The 19,371-nt window shown below is 44.4% G+C and overlaps 2 protein-coding genes across 3 annotated transcripts in view; both read right to left on the bottom strand.

The window, feature by feature from the left end:
* LOC121003855 (putative uncharacterized protein MYH16) overlaps positions 1–19,371 on the bottom strand; it is an 87,252-nt gene that overhangs the window by 45,910 nt on the left and 21,971 nt on the right. For both annotated transcript variants that reach the window (XM_040435781.1, XM_040435783.1), the window contains one exon: positions 12,555–12,682. In XM_040435781.1, coding sequence (XP_040291715.1) covers positions 12,555–12,682 — 128 coding nt within the window. The remainder of the gene's footprint in view (positions 1–12,554; positions 12,683–19,371) is intronic.
* Positions 14,304–17,122, bottom strand: LOC121003856 (E3 ubiquitin-protein ligase TRIM62-like). Its single transcript, XM_040435784.1, has one exon. It carries the CDS (start codon positions 17,110–17,112, stop codon positions 15,616–15,618), a length of 1,497 nt encoding a protein of 498 aa, XP_040291718.1. The 5' UTR covers positions 17,113–17,122; the 3' UTR covers positions 14,304–15,615.

Here is a 19,371-nt window from a genome sequence, read left to right as displayed (position 1 = left end):
TCAGGCATACTATGTAGTCAGGCATGATACTTCATCAGGCATACTATATAGTCAGGCATGATACTTCATCAGGCATACTATATAGTCAGGCATGATACTTCATCAGGCATACTATATAGTCAGGCATGATACTTCATCAGGCATACTATGTAGTCAGGCATGATACTTCATCAGGCATACTATATAGTCAGGCATGATACTTCATCAGGCATACTATGTAGTCAGGCATGATACTTCATCAGGCATACTATGTAGTCAGGCATGATACTTCATCAGGCATACTATGTAGTCAGGCATGATACTTCATCAGGCATACTATGTAGTCAGGCATGATACTTCATCAGGCATACTATGTAGTCAGGCATGATACTTCATCAGGCATACTATGTAGTCAGGCATGATACTTCATCAGGCATACTATGTAGTCAGGCATAATACTTCATCAGGCATACTATGTAGTCAGGCATGATACTTCATCAGGCATACTATATAGTCAGGCATGATACTTCATCAGGCATACTATGTAGTCAGGCATGATACTTCATCAGGCATACTATATAGTCAGGCATGATACTTCATCAGGCATACTATATAGTCAGGCATGATACTTCATCAGGCATACTATATAGTCAGGCATGATACTTCATCAGGCATACTATGTAGTCAGGCATGATACTTCATCAGGCATACTATGTAGTCAGGCATGATACTTCATCAGGCATACTATATAGTCAGGCATGATACTTCATCAGGCATACTATGTAGTCAGGCATGATACTTCATCAGGCATACTATGTAGTCAGGCATGATACTTCATCAGGCATACTATGTAGTCAGGCATGATACTTCATCAGGCATACTATGTAGTCAGGCATGATACTTCATCAGGCATACTATGTAGTCAGGCATGATACTTCATCAGGCATACTATATAGTCAGGCATGATACTTCATCAGGCATACTATATAGTCAGGCATGATACTTCATCAGGCATACTATGTAGTCAGGCATGATACTTCATCAGGCATACTATATAGTCAGGCATGATACTTCATCAGGCATACTATATAGTCAGGCATGATACTTCATCAGGCATACTATGTAGTCAGGCATAATACTTCATCAGGCATACTATGTAGTCAGGCATGATACTTCATCAGGCATACTATATAGTCAGGCATGATACTTCATCAGGCATACTATATAGTCAGGCATGATACTTCATCAGGCATACTATGTAGTCAGGCATGATACTTCATCAGGCATACTATATAGTCAGGCATGATACTTCATCAGGCATACTATGTAGTCAGGCATGATACTTCATCAGGCATACTATGTAGTCAGGCATGATACTTCATCAGGCATACTATGTAGTCAGGCATGATACTTCATCAGGCATACTATGTAGTCAGGCATGATACTTCATCAGGCATACTATGTAGTCAGGCATGATACTTCATCAGGCATACTATGTAGTCAGGCATGATACTTCATCAGGCATACTATGTAGTCAGGCATGATACTTCATCAGGCATACTATGTAGTCAGGCATGATACTTCATCAGGCATACTATGTAGTCAGGCATGATACTTCATCAGGCATACTATATAGTCAGGCATGATACTTCATCAGGCATACTATGTAGTCAGGCATGATACTTCATCAGTCATACTATGTAGTCAGGCATGATACTTCATCAGGCATACTATGTAGTCAGGCATGATACTTCATCAGGCATACTATGTAGTCAGGCATGATACTTCATCAGGCATACTATGTAGTCAGGCATGATACTTCATCAGGCATACTATGTAGTCAGGCATGATACTTCATCAGGCATACTATGTAGTCAGGCATGATACTTCATCAGGCATACTATGTAGTCAGGCATGATACTTCATCAGGCATACTATGTAGTCAGGCATGATACTTCATCAGGCATACTATATAGTCAGGCACAATATAGAGTCCGACATAGTGTAAAGTACCAATCATAGTCATGCATTGTAAAGGCAGAGAGGCAGTAGCAATAGCGGCATGAAGACCATGGCATGTGGAAATGCATTAGTTAGTTCTTACCCGGATTAGGCCGCATACAGTATAATAGTGAGCATTAAAGACCGGGTTCCCTCAGTGGGTGGCAGGAAGCTGCGTGTCACGTGGGCTCTATGGCCCTGTTTGGCGTGCGTTCCGGGAGGCTACGGCCTGTGCGCCGGATTGTAATAGGGGTAGCTGTGTCTCCGGTCCCCTTATGAAGAGAGTCGGCATGGCGGCGGGACTGGAGGGGCGGGTACTGAATGACGCACTGCCGGAAGATTAAAGTTGGCGACCGGAGCTCCTGTGGATCGATTGCGCATGCGTTGGGGCAGCCGTTTGTCGGAACCAGTGTCTTAGATCGCGCATGCGTCCAGGGGCTGACTGATGCTGCGGTAGTATACTGCGTAGGGAGAGGGCTAAGACAATGGGCTTGAGGAAAGGGTTATAATTATGATAGTGGGTAGGTTGTGGTAGGTCATACGCTACTATGTTGTGGCAAAGGGTAAGACTTTATAATGATAATGCATATAATCACAATATTTACCCAAGGATTATAGCCAAAAGGATATGCCAAAAAAGGATATAATCTCTGCAGCTCTTGTTGGGACTGGTGAAAGTCAATATCTGCTCTAGAATGAGAATAGAGGTACCGTTAGTGCTAGCTTAAATATGGAAACAGCTCGATGTAAAATTGGCGGCTAATGGTCATGCTCATAACAGAACATACAGAAATACATGTGATTGATGTTCAATCGATAAAGCATATACACAGGAACGTGCATACTATTGGTATGGTCAGATTAGAGCCCATTGATGCCATGGCCACCGTCAATCATACTTCAAAATAACTCGATTGCACATATTGAATTGTACATTTCATCCGCTGGTATTGTCCATGTTCAATATGAATGGCTGCCGTATCTTTTTATAAACAGGAAAAGGAAGGAGAGGTTGCTTTTATGTAGGGGCTATATGAAGCCTCCTATTTCGTATTCCCGATTAAGCCCCTTGGGTTCCAACGTTTGTAGACGGTGGATCCACATGGCTTCCCTGTTCATAAGGATGCGGGATAAATCTCCGCCTCTTCTAGGAACTGTTATTTGTTCCACCACCTGAAATCGCAGTTGGGCAATGGTGTGGCGTTTGGCTGCGAAATGTGCAGGAATGGGAATGGGCAGATGATTATTTTGACAGCGGATGTTAGATTTACGCTGACATATTCTGTCCCTAATGGTCTGTGTCGTTTCGCCCACATAAGCCAAGCCGCAGGGGCATTTGATGACATAAATGACATTGGTGGAAGCGCATGTGAAAAAACCCCGTATTGGGAGCCCTTTGCCGGTTTGGGGGTGAAAAATCTTGTCACCCTTTGTGACATGGGAGCATTGTGTGCAATGCAGGCAAGGAAATGTGCCTCTACGTTGTGTCTGTAAGGGCGTTTGTCTTGGTATCCTAATGTTGGAGCCCACATCTGCCCGTACAAGCATGTCCCTTAGGTTCTTAGGGCGTCTGTTACATGGTAGGAGGGGAAGCGAAAATGCTTCGATATGAGGGTACGCCTGGTGTAGGAGGTGCCAGTGTTTGCGCAAGATCTGTTGGACCTTGTGTGCAAAGGGGTGGAATGTATGCACAAATGGTACCCTCTGGGCCTGTTTTACCCTGACCTTCTGGCTGGGTTGCAGGCATTCCTTGATCACGGTGTCGGGGTAGCCCCTATTGTGAAATCGTGTCGACATTTCGTTTATTCTCAGTTCCTTTGTTTCCGTGTTGTCTACTATGCGGGATATTCTTTGGAACTGTGACCGTGGGAGGGACTTTTTCATGCTGGTAGGGTGAAAGCTGGAATAGTGAAGTAGACTATTGCGGTCTGTGGGTTTTGTGTATAGGTCAGTGTGAAGATAGCCATTGGGATATTTTGAAACTATGGTGTCGAGGAAATTTATTGATGTGCTGCTGTGGTGTAGGGTGAATTGAAGTTCGGGCCAAATGGAATTTAGATGAGGAAATCCTGTAGTGATTCTATCGTACTATTCCATATGCAGAAGACATCATCAATATATCTTTTCCAGGTTACCACATGTTGTTGGAACTCTGCGTTTGTATAGATGTGGTCTTCTTCTAATATGGCCATGTAACAGTTAGCGTAGGGGGGGCGCCATGTGCCCCCTTTTGGTAGTATGTACATCGCGGTTCCCTGCTTCTGGATGTAAAAATCATCCTCAAACAAAAAGTTATTTTTGGTAAGGACAAGGTGGAGGAGGTCAAGGCATAGTGACGAGACTTCAGGCTTGGTGCCTGTCGTCTCAAGTAGTCTTTTGGTGGCAGCTAAGCCCTTGCTGTGTGTTATAGATGTGTACAGGCTTACTACGTCAAGGGTAACCAGAATGGAATCTGGTTGAACCTGCTTGATGTCCCTTATGAGTTGTAAGAATGTTGATGTATCAAGGAGAAATAATTTTGGTGGTTTTAACCTTGGGTGTGAGGACCTTCTCTAGGAACTCAGAGAGGGGAGACAGGATGGAGTCGGAGGATGAGACTATAGGGCGTCCCGGGGGTTTATTTAGACGTTTGTGAACTTTTGGTAGTATGTACAGTACTGGCGTTATTGGGTGTTTTTTAGATAAGTAGGATACTGTTTCTTGGTCAATAGTGCCCTTGTTAAGATGGGTTGTTAAGACTTGTTGGATATTATCCCTAATGACCGAGATGGGGTTCCTTGGTAGACATTCGTAGATATTAATATCGTTTAGTTGTTTGTTAATTTCCTCGAGGTAATCTCACACCCAAGGTTAAAACCACTAAATCATTTCTCCTTGATACATCAACATTCTTACAACTCATAAGGGACATCAAACAGGTTCAACCAGATTCCATTCTGGTTACCCTTGACGTAGTAAGCCTGTACACATCTATAACACACAGCAAGGGCTTAGCTGCCACCAAAAGACTACTTGAGATGACAAGCACCAAGCCTGAAGTCTCATCACTATGCCTTGACCTCCTCCACCTTGTCCTTACCAAAAACTACTTTTTGTTTGAGGATGATTTTTACATCCAGAAGCAGGGAACCGCGATGGGGGCGCACATGGCGCCCCCCCTACGCTAACTGTTACATGGCCATATTAGAAGAAGACCACATCTATACAAACGCAGAGTTCCAACAACATGTTGTAACCTGGAAAAGATACATCGATGATGTCTTCTGCATATGGAATAGTACGATAGAATCACTACAGGATTTCCTCATCTAAATTCCATTTGGCCCGAACTTCAATTCACCCTACACCACAGCAGCACATCAATAAATTTCCTCGACACCATAGTTTCAAAAGATGTCGACACGATTTCACAATAGGGGCTACCCCGACACCGTGATCAAGGAATGCCTGCAACCCAGCCAGAAGGTCAGGGTAAAACAGGCCCAGAGGGTACCATTTGTGCATACATTCCACCCCTTTGCACACAAGGTCCAACAGATCTTGCGCAAACACTGGCACCTCCTACACCAGGCGTACCCTCATATCGAAGCATTTTCGCTTCCCCTCCTACCATGTAACAGACGCCCTAAGAACCTAAAGGACATGCTTGTACGGGCAGATGTGGGCTCCAACATTAGGATACCAAGACAAACGCCCTTACAGACACAACGTAGAGGCACATTTCCTTGCCTGCATTGCACACAATGCTCCCATGTCACAAAGGGTGACAAGATTTTTCACCCCCAAACCGGCAAAGGGCTCCCAATACGGGGTTTTTTCACATGCGCTTCCACCAATGTCATTTATGTCATCAAATGCCCCTGCGGCTTGGCTTATGTGGGCGAAACGACACAGACCATTAGGGACAGAATATGTCAGCGTAAATCTAACATCCGCTGTCAAAATAATCATCTGCCCATTCCCGCACATTTCGCAGCCAAACGCCACACCATTGCCCAACTGCGATTTCAGGTGGTGGAACAAATAACAGTTCCTAGAAGAGGCGGAGATTTATCCCGCATCCTTATGAACAGGGAAGCCATGTGGATCCACCGTCTACAAACGTTGGAACCCAAGGGGCTTAATCGGGAATACGAAATAGGAGGCTTCATATAGCCCCTACATAAAAGCAACCTCTCCTTCCTTTTCCTGTTTATAAAAAGATACGGCAGCCATTCATATTGAACATGGACAATACCAGCGGATGAAATGTACAATTCAATATGTGCAATCGAGTTATTTTGAAGTATGATTGACGGTGGCCATGGCATCAATGGGCTCTAATCTGACCATACCAATAGTATGCACGTTCCTGTGTATATGCTTTATCGATTGAACATCAATCACATGTATTTCTGTATGTACTGTTATGAGCATGACCATTAGCCGCCAGTTTTACATCGAGCTGTTTCCATATTTAAGCTAGCACTAACGGTACCTCTATTCTCATTCTAGAGCAGATATTGACTTTCACCAGTCCCAACAAGAGCTGCAGAGATTATATCCTTTTTTGGCATATCCTTTTGGCTATAATCCTTGGGTAAATATTGTGATTATATGCATTATCATTATAAAGTCTTACCCTTTGCCACAACATAGTAGCGTATGACCTACCACAACCTACCCACTATCATAATTATAACCCTTTCCTCAAGCCCATTGTCTTAGTCCTCTCCCTACGCAGTACACTACCGCAGCATCAGTCAGCCCCTGGACGCATGCGCGATCTAAGACACTGGTTCCGACAAACGGCTGCCCCAACGCACGCCCCGACGTTGCGCGCGCATGCGCAATCGATCCACAGGAGCTCCGGTCGCCAACTTTAATCTTCCGGCAGTGCGTCATTCAGTACCCGCCCCTCCAGTCCCGCCGCCATGCCGACTCTCTTCATAAGGGGACCGAAGACACAGCTACCCCTATGGCAATCCGGCGCACAGGCCGTAGCCTCCCGGAACGCACGCCAAACAGGGCCATAGAGCCCACGTGACACGCAGCTTCCTGCCACCCACTGAGGGAACCCGGTCTTTAATGCTCACTATTATACTGTATGCGGCCTAATCCGGGTAAGAACTAACTAATGCATTTCCACATGCCATGGTCTTCATGCCGCTATTGCTACTGCCTCTCTGCCTTTACAATGCATGACTATGATTGGTACTTTACACTATGTCGGACTCTATATTGTGCCTGACTACATAGTATGCCTGATGAAGTATCATGCCTGACTACATAGTATGCCTGATGAAGTATCATGCCTGACTACATAGTATGCCTGATGAAGTATCATGCCTGACTACATAGTATGCCTGATGAAGTATCATGCCTGACTACATAGTATGCCTGATGAAGTATCATGCCTGACTACATAGTATGCCTGATGAAGTATCATGCCTGACTACATAGTATGCCTGATGAAGTATCATGCCTGACTACATAGTATGCCTGATGAAGTATCATGCCTGACTATATAGTATGCCTGATGAAGTATCATGCCTGACTACATAGTATGCCTGATGAAGTATCATGCCTGACTACATAGTATGCCTGATGAAGTATCATGCCTGACTATATAGTATGCCTGATGAAGTATCATGCCTGACTACATAGTATGCCTGATGAAGTATCATGCCTGACTATATAGTATGCCTGATGAAGTATCATGCCTGACTATATAGTATGCCTGATGAAGTATCATGCCTGACTACATAGTATGCCTGATGAAGTATCATGCCTGACTATATAGTATGCCTGATGAAGTATCATGCCTGACTACATAGTATGCCTGATGAAGTATCATGCCTGACTATATAGTATGCCTGATGAAGTATCATGCCTGACTACATAGTATGCCTGATGAAGTATCATGCCTGACTACATAGTATGCCTGATGAAGTATCGTGCCTGACTACATAGTATGCCTGATGAAGTATCGTGCCTGACTACATAGTATGCCTGATGAAGTATCGTGCCTGACTACATAGTATGCCTGATGAAGTATCATGCCTGACTACATAGTATGCCTGATGAAGTATCGTGCCTGACTACATAGTATGCCTGATGAAGTATCATGCCTGACTACATAGTATGCCTGATGAAGTATCATGCCTGACTACATAGTATGCCTGATGAAGTATCATGCCTGTCTATATAGTATGCCTGATGAAGTATCATGCCTGACTACATAGTATGCCTGATGAAGTATCATGCCTGACTATATAGTATGCCTGATGAAGTATCATGCCTGACTATATAGTATGCCTGATGAAGTATCATGCCTGACTACATAGTATGCCTGATGAAGTATCAAGCCTGACTATATAGTATGCCTGATGAAGTATCATGCCTGACTACATAGTATGCCTTATGAAGTATCATGCCTGACTATATAGTATGCCTGATGAAGTATCATGCCTGACTATATAGTATGCCTGATGAAGTATCATGCCTGACTACATAGTATGCCTGATGAAGTATCATGCCTGACTACATAGTATGCCTGATGAAGTATCATGCCTGACTATATAGTATGCCTGATGAAGTATCATGCCTGACTACATAGTATGCCTGATGAAGTATCATGCCTGACTACATAGTATGACTGATGAAGTATCATGCCTGACTACATAGTATGCCTGATGAAGTATCATGCCTGACTACATAGTATGCCTGATGAAGTATCATGCCTGACTACATAGTATGCCTGATGAAGTATCATGCCTGACTACATAGTATGCCTGATGAAGTATCATGCCTGACTACATAGTATGCCTGATGAAGTATCATGCCTGACTACATAGTATGCCTGATGAAGTATCATGCCTGACTACATAGTATGCCTGATGAAGTATCATGCCTGACTACATAGTATGCCTGATGAAGTATCGTGCCTGACTACATAGTATGCCTGATGAAGTATCGTGCCTGACTACATAGTATGCCTGATGAAGTATCATGCCTGACTACATAGTATGCCTGATGAAGTATCATGCCTGACTATATAGTATGCCTGATGAAGTATCATGCCTGACTACATAGTATGCCTGATGAAGTATCATGCCTGACTATATAGTATGCCTGATGAAGTATCATGCCTGACTACATAGTATGCCTGATGAAGTATCATGCCTGACTATATAGTATGCCTGATGAAGTATCATGCCTGACTACATAGTATGCCTGATGAAGTATCATGCCTGACTACATAGTATGCCTGATGAAGTATCATGCCTGACTACATAGTATGCCTGATGAAGTATCATGCCTGACTACATAGTATGCCTGATGAAGTATCGTGCCTGACTACATAGTATGCCTGATGAAGTATCGTGCTTGACTACATAGTATGCCTGATGAAGTATCATGCCTGACTACATAGTATGCCTGATGAAGTATCATGCCTGACTACATAGTATGCCTGATGAAGTATCATGCCTGACTACATAGTATGCCTGATGAAGTATCGTGCCTGACTACATAGTATGCCTGATGAAGTATCATGCCTGACTACATAGTATGCCTGATGAAGTATCATGCCTGACTATATAGTATGCCTGATGAAGTATCGTGCCTGACTACATAGTATGCCTGATGAAGTATCATGCCTGACTATATAGTATGCCTGATGAAGTATCATGCCTGACTATATAGTATGCCTGATGAAGTATCATGCCTGACTACATAGTATGCCTGATGAAGTATCGTGCCTGACTACATAGTATGCCTGATGAAGTATCATGCCTGACTACATAGTATTACGATGCTTTTTCGCCCAACCTGAACCCCTGCGAAATATCCAAGTGATCCATTGGAAAATGAGCCCACCTCCTACGTCCTCCACACCGCTAAAGGCACCTCCGATGATAAGGATCCCCCGGGGTCCCCAGATGACGGACTGCGTTCTCTCAATATGTTATATCGATACGACTTTCTTCTTCTGTTCAAATTGTAACCGATATACTATGTGCTGTATGTCTATTGCACACTTATTGTGATACTTTATATGCCTTTCCAGTTGTACTGAAGAAGACTGTTTAGCCGAAAACGTTTTTTGGCTGGAACCGCACAAAATAAAAGCATTATATTGAAACCCAAGTGGAGTACAAGAGTCTTACTATTTATATCACTGATATAATGACATGTGATCAGACATGAGATCCACACTCCTTATACTACAGGAACATCTATTCATCTATTACTGCTGACAACCTGCCTGTATGTCCTGTCTGAGAGGTAGTCACAGCCCCGCCCCCTGCTGATGACATCACTGATATAATGACATGTGATCAGACATGAGATCCACACACCTTATACTACAGGAACATCTATTCATCTATTACTGCTGACAACCTGCCTGTATATCCTGTCTGAGAGGTAGTCACAGCCCCGCCCCCTGCTGATGACATCACTGATATAATGACATGTGATCAGACATGAGATCCACACACCTTATACTACAGGAACATCTATTACTGCTGACAACCTGCCTGTATATCCTGTATGAGAGGTAGTCACAGCCCCGCCCCCTGCTGATGACATCACTGATATAATGACATGTGATCAGACATGAGATCCACACACCTTATACTACAGGAACATCTATTCATCTATTACTGCTGACAACCTGCCTGTATATCCTGTCTGAGAGGTAGTCACAGCCCCGCCCCCTGCTGATGACATCACTGATATAATGACATGTGATCAGACATGAGATCCACACTCCTTATACTACAGGAACATCTATCCATCTATTACTGCTGACAACCTGCCTGTATATCCTGTCTGAGAGGTAGTCACAGCCCCGCCCCCTGCTGATGACATCACTGATATAATGACATGTGATCAGACATGAGATCCACACCCCTTATACTACAGGAACATCTATTCATCTATTACTGCTGACAACCTGCCTGTATATCCTGTCTGAGAGGTAGTCACAGCCCCGCCCCCTGCTGATGACATCACTGATATAATGACATGTGATCAGACATGAGATCCACACTCCTTATACTACAGGAACATCTATTCATCTATTACTGCTGACAACCTGCCTGTATATCCTGTCTGAGAGGTTGTCACAGCCCCGCCCCCTGCTGATGACATCACTGATATAATGACATGTGATCAGACATGAGATCCACACCCCTTATACTACAGGAACATCTATTCATCTATTACTGCTGACAACCTGCCTGTATATCCTGTCAGAGAGGTAGTCACAGCCCCGCCCCCTGCTGATGACATCACTGATATAATGACATGTGATCAGACATGAGATCCACACTCCTTATACTACAGGAACATCTATTCATCTATTACTGCTGACAACCTGCCTGTATATCCTGTCTGAGAGGTAGTCACAGCCACGCCCCCTGCTGATGACATCACTGATATAATGACATGTGATCAGACATGAGATCCACACACCTTATACTACAGGAACATCTATTCATCTATTACTGCTGACAACCTGCCTGTATATCATGTCTGAGAGGTTGTCACAGCCCCGCCCCCTGCTGATGACATCACTGATATAATGACATGTGATCAGACATGAGATCCACACCCCTTATACTACAGGAACATCTATTCATCTATTACTGCTGACAACCTGCCTGTATATCATGTCTGAGAGGTTGTCACAGCCCCGCCCCCTGCTGATGACATCACTGATATAATGACATGTGATCAGACATGAGATCCACACTCCTTATACTACAGGAACATCTATTCATCTATTACTGCTGACAACCTGCCTGTATATCCTGTCTGAGAGGTAGTCACAGCCCCGCCTCCTACTGATGACATCACTGATATAATGACATGTGATCAGACATGAGATCCACACACCTTATACTACAGGAACATCTATTCATCTATTACTGCTGACAACCTGCCTGTATATCATGTCTGAGAGGTTGTCACAGCCCAGCCCCCTGCTGATGACATCACTGATATAATGACATGTGATCAGACATGAGATCCACACACCTTATACTACAGGAACATCTATTCATCTATTACTGCTGACAACCTGCCTGTATATCATGTCTGAGAGGTAGTCACAGCCCCGCCCCCTGCTGATGACATCACTGATATAATGACATGTGATCAGACATGAGATCCACACACCTTATACTACAGGAACATCTATTCATCTATTACTGCTGACAACCTGCCTGTATGTCATGTCTGAGAGGTAGTCACAGTCCTTCTTTCCTATGGTCATGGGCAAAGGGTTCTGTTGGATACCCTTTTCTTTACATATGACATTGGGAGCCATCTTTCTTATTTAGGCTACAGACTGTGTGTGTGATGGTGGTCATGGTCATGGAGGATACAGTGGTGGCCATGTTAGGTGAGGTCGTAGTCTTGAAGGATGCAGTGGTGGTCATGGTCATGGAGGGTGTAGTGGTGGCCATCGTCATATAGGGTGCAGAGGTTATCATGGTAGGTGAGGTGGTGGTCATGGTCTTGAAGTGTTTGGAGATGGTTGTGCCATGGGGGTGTGATGGTGGTCATGGTCATGGGGGGGGTACCTTTTTCTCCTCCTCTAGTTGCTTTTTCACATCCTCCACCTCAGATGCCAGAAGGAGCTTTGTCTTATTCAGTTGTGAGGTGCGGCCCCCCAACTCCTCCACCAGAAGACTCAACTCACCGAGCTCTGCTGTACGAGAAACACACACATATCAATGTGACAATAGACATTTATATGTATCTAAGCCTGTCATGTTTGATACGGTCTGCTGAGTTGCGTATCTAATTCTATCATGTGTGATACGCTGTCCGGTTCTGCTTTCTCCATATACTCAGTGATAGGACTGGGGAAGGATGAGACAGGACCCAGTATACAGTGACTCCACCAGCAGAATAGTGAGTGCAGCTCTGGAGTATAATACAGGATGTAACTCAGGATCAATACAGGATAAGTAATGTATGTACACAGTGACTGCACCAGCAGAATAGTGAGTGCAGCTCTGGAGTATAATATAGGATATGTCAGGATCAGTACAGGTGAAGTAATGTAATGTATGTACACAGTGACTGCACCAGCAGAATAGTGAGTGCAGCTCTGGAGTATAATACAGGATGTAACTAAGGATCAGTACAGGATAAGTAATGTATGTACACAGTGACTGCACCAGCAGAATAGTGAGTGCAGCTCTGCAGTATAATACAGGATGTAACTCAGGATCAGTACAGGATAAGTAATGTATGTACAGAGTGACTGCACCAGCAGAATAGTGAGTGCAGCTCTGGAGTATAATACAGGATGTAACTCAGGATCAGTACAGGATAAGTAATGTATGTACAGAGTGACTGCACCAGCAGAATAGTGAGTGCAGCTCTGGAGTATAATACAGGATGTAACTCAGGATCAGTACAGGATAAGTAATGTATGTACACAGTGACTGCACCAGCAGAATAGTGAGTGCAGCTCTGCAGTATAATACAGGATGTAACTCAGGATCAGTACAGGATAAGTAATGTATGTACAGAGTGACTGCACCAGCAGAATAGTGAGTGCAGCTCTGGAGTATAATACAGGATGTAACTCAGGATCAGTACAGGATAAGTAATGTAATGTATGTACACAGTGACTGCACCAGCAGAATAGTGAGTGCAGCTCTGGAGTAGAATACAGGATGTAACTCAGGATCAGTACAGGATAAGTAATGTATGTACACAGTGACTGCACCAGTAGAATAGTGAGTGCAGCTCTGGAGCAAAATACAGGATGTAACTCAGGATCAGTACAGGATAAGTAATGTATGTACACAGTGACTGCACCAGCAGAATAGTGAGTGCACCTCTGGAGTATAATACAGGATGTAACTCAGGATCAGTACAGGATAAGTAATGTATGTACAGAGTGACTGCACCAGCAGAATTGTGAGTGCAGCTCTGGAGTATAATACAGGATGTAACTCAGGATCAGTACAGGATAAGTAATGTAATGTATGTACACAGTGACTGCACCAGCAGAATAGTGAGTGCAGCTCTGGAGTAGAATACAGGATGTAACTCAGGATCAGTACAGGATAAGTAATGTATGTACACAGTGACTGCACCAGTAGAATAGTGAGTGCAGCTCTGGAGCAAAATACAGGATGTAACTCAGGATCAGTACAGGATAAGTAATGTATGTACACAGTGACTGCACCAGCAGAATAGTGAGTGCACCTCTGGAGTATAATACAGGATGTAACTCAGGATCAGTACAGGATAAGTAATCTATGTAAATAGTGAGTGCAGCTCTGGATTATAATAGGAAGGAGGCAGGACTTTTGCATTGAGTTACATTATAACAACATTGTACAATGTGATCCCTGATCTAACTTCCCCTTTAAATTGCTTTAAAAAAAAAAAAAAAAGGTTGACGATCGTGTTTGTGTCCACCTGACTCTCCTGCGCGGTGAAGCGCGGTGCATACTGTACCGGTGTCTTTTTATAGAAACATGTGGGGGGAGAATCTTCAATTGTGTATCTGGGACAGTGGTGAATTCCAGACTCCAGGAGATGGAGTCATTAATTATAGGCTTCTGAATTCTGCGTCTTATCTGCGAGATGCGGAACGTCTGCCGCCAGGCGGAGCCGGAGACTTTCCATTAATGCAATTTATTCTGCGGCTGAATGAGGTGTCACACGGTAACAACGTGAAATAAAGAATGATGTGGTGGAGTTCAGGTCCATTTCCCCGACCGTCCATCAGGTTACGGATTATACTGTAGCTGGAGCGGCTGTTATATGGCGGCAGATATGGGCAATACAATACAGTGTCCTAGTATAACAATGTAACATAATAGAACAATGTAACAAAGTAACAATATAATATAATAGAACAATATAATAGAACGAACAAAGCAAATAATTTTTTCTTTATTTTCATCAACATGGACAAGGCCCTGTCCACACCTAAACCCCAGTTGAATGGCATGCTATTACAATATCCGGCCACTCTGTGGCGCTGTTTAGTGATAGTATAATAATAGCTGCTAATATGTCCAATCTCATATAATAAAGCAGAGAAATCAGGGTAACCATTAGCCATGGAATATAGATGGCGGTTATACAATTACCAAATATCTACAGTTTGATACCAGATTTATGGGGTGAACAGACCAGATAAAGCACCTAATGTAAGGCCTAAGAGGGCGGAGCTTGACACAGGAATTCTCTTCTGGATGTTCTTTAAATTTCAATTTTAAGCTCCGCCCCTTCAGGCCTTGCACTTGACATAACAAAGAGTACCAACTTTGCCTGGCATGTTCCTTTAAGAAGGAAGTCCAGTTTGTTCCCACCACTGCTTATATTGCAAAAGGAGGAAGTGTCTGATGGCACCTACAGACTGTTAGACGATTCTTCTGTACGCTCTTTTGGTATCTTAAAGGAGTTCTTCAAAGATACACAATCAATATTTGACCTCAAAGATGCCCTCTATCAAATCAAAAAATTAAGGGGTCATCTTTCATAACCTTGAAGGACATACTGATCAAAAAATGAAAGCCTAAAAGGACATGAGCCTTGGGACCTTCCAAGCTGGTCACTTCAATGACGTCTACTACAGCCGCTTCCTAAATTTTTGCCCTGTGCCATGTATTATGGGAAGGAGTCGTGATGAAGGACCTTCAGGCAGCAATGTTCTCCAGATAGCCAATACCCTACACCAAAAGCAGCATGGAGGGGCCCGGTGAAGGTGGCCATGACAGTGTGCAGGTGTCTGATGGGACTGCTTAACTCATAAAAGGACAACTGGCCGGCCTCGTAGTCCAGGAATATCCGGAATCTATTACAGGTAAATGTATGAGGGCAGGTGGTCACCATGTTGTCATGCATGACCGAATACTGGTTCTTATACAACCTACGAAGACACCAAGACTTGTCATTGTCCCCAAAGTAGGACTGATCCCCATTCCTCTGTATTGTGTGGTAGGCCACACCTAGTCTCCAGTCTCCAGTTTCACTGGTCTCCACCTCCCAAAAGTGTCGACCTGAGGAAAAGAAGCAGCTGCTTAAAATCTGATTATACTGGAACCTCTTTGGTGTTTCGGGACGGTTCTGATACACGGCAGACCAGTACATGGTTTTCAGGTCATCCGATACTAGTATATTATTTGCAGATGTACTTATATCCAGAACCAGCTTTGGACAGTCTTGAGGTTTTGAAATCTGGTCTACAGCTTGGTCACCAACTTCTTCATGGAGCTCGTGGTTGTATTGTTCCTGTTCTTCATCCTCTCCTTCTCCATCAAAGAAGTCATGAAGGTCCACGTCCTTCTCACGTACAACGGACACTGAATCGCTTGAGTTGCATAGTTCTTGAAGTTGTTGAATTTTCACGGAAAACTTGTCCTTCTTGATCTTAAACAGCTGAATCAGGCTTGAGACAGTGTATAAAACCATCTCACCTCTCATGTCTGGAAACAGGACAGTGGCTTCTTCATCACCAGGTTCTGTATATCTACGCTCTTGTAGATCTTGGAGCTTCTTCTCAATCTTTTCTCGTTTGAAGGAGAGTTTTTCCAACAAGGTTCTGAGTTTGTCCTTCTTTTTCTCAGACGCTACCTCCAGTAGCTCCACTTGATGTCCATAATGTTCTCCAGCCAAGCAACAGGTGACACAGATACAAACGTCATCCACAATGCAGTGATACTTCAGGATTTCCTTGTGGACAGGGCACTTCCTTTTTTCTGGGGTTCGGGTGGCTTCTGTAAGGACATGTTCTGCTGACCTGCTGTGGACTCTCAGGTGGTTGCTGCACAGAGAAGCTTCACAATGTAGACAGGACTGTATGGCAGGAACGGCAGAGTATATACAATATGAGCAATGAATGTCACTTCCGCTCTGCTCTGGGTTTGCAGATGAGAAGATGTTGACGATGTTACACAGGGCGATGTTCTTCTGCAGCACAGGGCGGTGTAGGAAAGTTGTCCTGCATTCAGGGCACTTATAAGCTCTGAAGGCCTCCTGGGTGTCCAGCATGCGGTGGATACAGGATCGGCAGTAGTTGTGGCAACACGACAAGTTAACAGGATCCCTGTAGATCTCCAGGCAGATGGAGCATTTCAGCTCCTCTCGGAGATCAGCAGACGCCATTACTGGAGACGGGGAGTAATGAAACTGAAAGTCTGGGCAGGAGGCCAGGAGAGGGCGTCACCAGTCAGGGGGCGTCACAGATTACAGCTCAGGCATTACTAAGCGAATCTCCAGAGACACGTATAGAACTCGAGGACAACCTATTGCTCCCTGTTATCAGCCATTTCAGGGGAGAGGATGACTGTAGGACAGGAGAATACAATCTATTGCCCCCTGTTATCAGCCATTTCAGGGGAGAGGATGACTGTAGGACAGGAGAATACAGTCTATTGCCCCCTGTTATCAGCCATTTCAGGGGAGAGGATGACTGTAGGACAGTAGAATACAGTCTATTGCCCCCTGTTATCAGCCATTTCAGGGGAGAGGATGACTGTAGGACAGGAGAATACAGTCTATTGCCCCCTGTTATCAGCCATTTCAGGGGAGAGGATGACTGTAGGACAGGAGAATACAGTCTATTGCCTCCTGTTATCAGCCATTTCAGGGGAGAGGATGACTGTAGGACAGGAGAATACAGTCTATTGCCCCCTGTTATCAGTCATTTCAGAGGAGAGGATGACTGTAGGACAGGAGAATACAATCTATTGCCCCCTGTTATCAGCCATTTCAGGGGAGAGGATGACTGTAGGACAGGAGAATACAGTCTATTGCCCCCTGTTATCAGCCATTTCAGTGGAGAGGATGACTGTAGGACAGTAGAATACAGTCTATTGCCCCCTGTTATCAGCCATTTCAGGGGAGAGGATGACTGTAGTACAGGAGAATACAGTCTATTGCCCCCTGTTATCAGACATTTCAGAGGAGAGGATGACTGTAGGACAGGAGAATACAGTCTATTGCCCCCTGTTATCAGACATTTCAGAGGAGAGGATGACTGTAGTACAGGAGAATACAGTCTATTGCCCTCTGTTATCAGCCATTGCAGAGGAGAGGATGACTGTAGGACAGGAGAATACAGTCTATTGCCCTCTGTTATCAGCCATTGCAGAGGAGAGGATGACTGTAGGACAGGAGAATACAGTCTATTGTTCCCCTGTTATCAGCCATTTCAGAGGAGAGGATGACTGTAGGACAGGAGAATACAGTCTATTGCTCCCTGTTATCAGCCATTTCAGGGGGAGAGGATGACTGTAGGACAGGAGAATACAATCTATTGCCCCCTGTTATCAGCTATTTCAGAGGAGAGGATGACTGTAGGACAGGAGAATACAGTCTATTGCCCCCTGTTATCAGCCATTTCAGGGGAGAGGATGACTGTAGGACAGGAGAATACAGTCTATTACCCCCTGTTATCAGCCATTTCAGGAGAGAGGATGACTGTAGGACAGAATACAGTCTATTGTCCCCCTGTTATCAGCCATTTCAGAGGAGAGGATGACTGTAGGACAGGAGAATACAGTCTATTGCTCGCTGTTATCAGCCATTTCAGGGGAGAGGATGACTGTAGGACAGGAGAATACAGTCTATTGCCCCCTGTTATCAGCCATTTCAGGGGAAAGGATGACTGTAGGACAGGAGAATACAGTATATTGCTCCCTGTTATCAGCCATTTCAGGGGAGAGGATGACTGTAGGACAGGAATATACAGTCTATTGTTCCCTGTTATCAGCCATTTCAGGGGAGAGGATGACTGTAGGACAGGAGAATACAGTCTATTGCCCCCTGTTATCAGCCATTTCAGGGGAGAGGATGACTGTAGGACAGGAGAATACAGTCTATTGCCCCCTGTTATCAGCCATTTCAGGGGAGAGAATGACTGTAGGACAGGAGAATACAGTCTATTGCCCCCTGTTATCAGCCATTTCAGGAGAGAGGATGACTGTAGGACAGGAGAATACAGTCTATTGCTCCCTGTTATCAGCCATTTTAGGGGAGAGGATGACTGTAGGACAGGAGAATACAGTCTATTGCCCCCTGTTATCAGCCATTTCAGGGGAGAGGATGACTGTAGGACAGGAGAATACAGTCTATTGCCCCCTGTTATCAGCCATTTCAGGAGAGAGGATGACTGTAGGACAGGAGAATACAGTCTATTGCCTCCTGTTATCAGCCATTTCAGAGGAGAGGATGACTGTAGGACAGGAGAATACAGTCTATTGCTCCCTGTTATCAGCCATTTCAGGGGGGAGGATGACTGTAGGACAGGAGAATACAGTCTATTGCCCCCTGTTATCAGCCATTTCAGGGGAGAGGATGACTGTAGGACAGGAGAATACAGTCTATTGCCCCCTGTTATCAGCCATTTCAGGGGAGAGGATG

The sequence above is a fragment of the Bufo bufo genome, chromosome 6 (genome assembly GCF_905171765.1).
Source record: "Bufo bufo chromosome 6, aBufBuf1.1, whole genome shotgun sequence".
Taxonomy (NCBI): Eukaryota; Metazoa; Chordata; class Amphibia; order Anura; family Bufonidae; genus Bufo; species Bufo bufo.
Note: the sequence above shows the minus strand (reverse complement) of the source record. Positions and strands in the feature narration are given on the sequence as shown.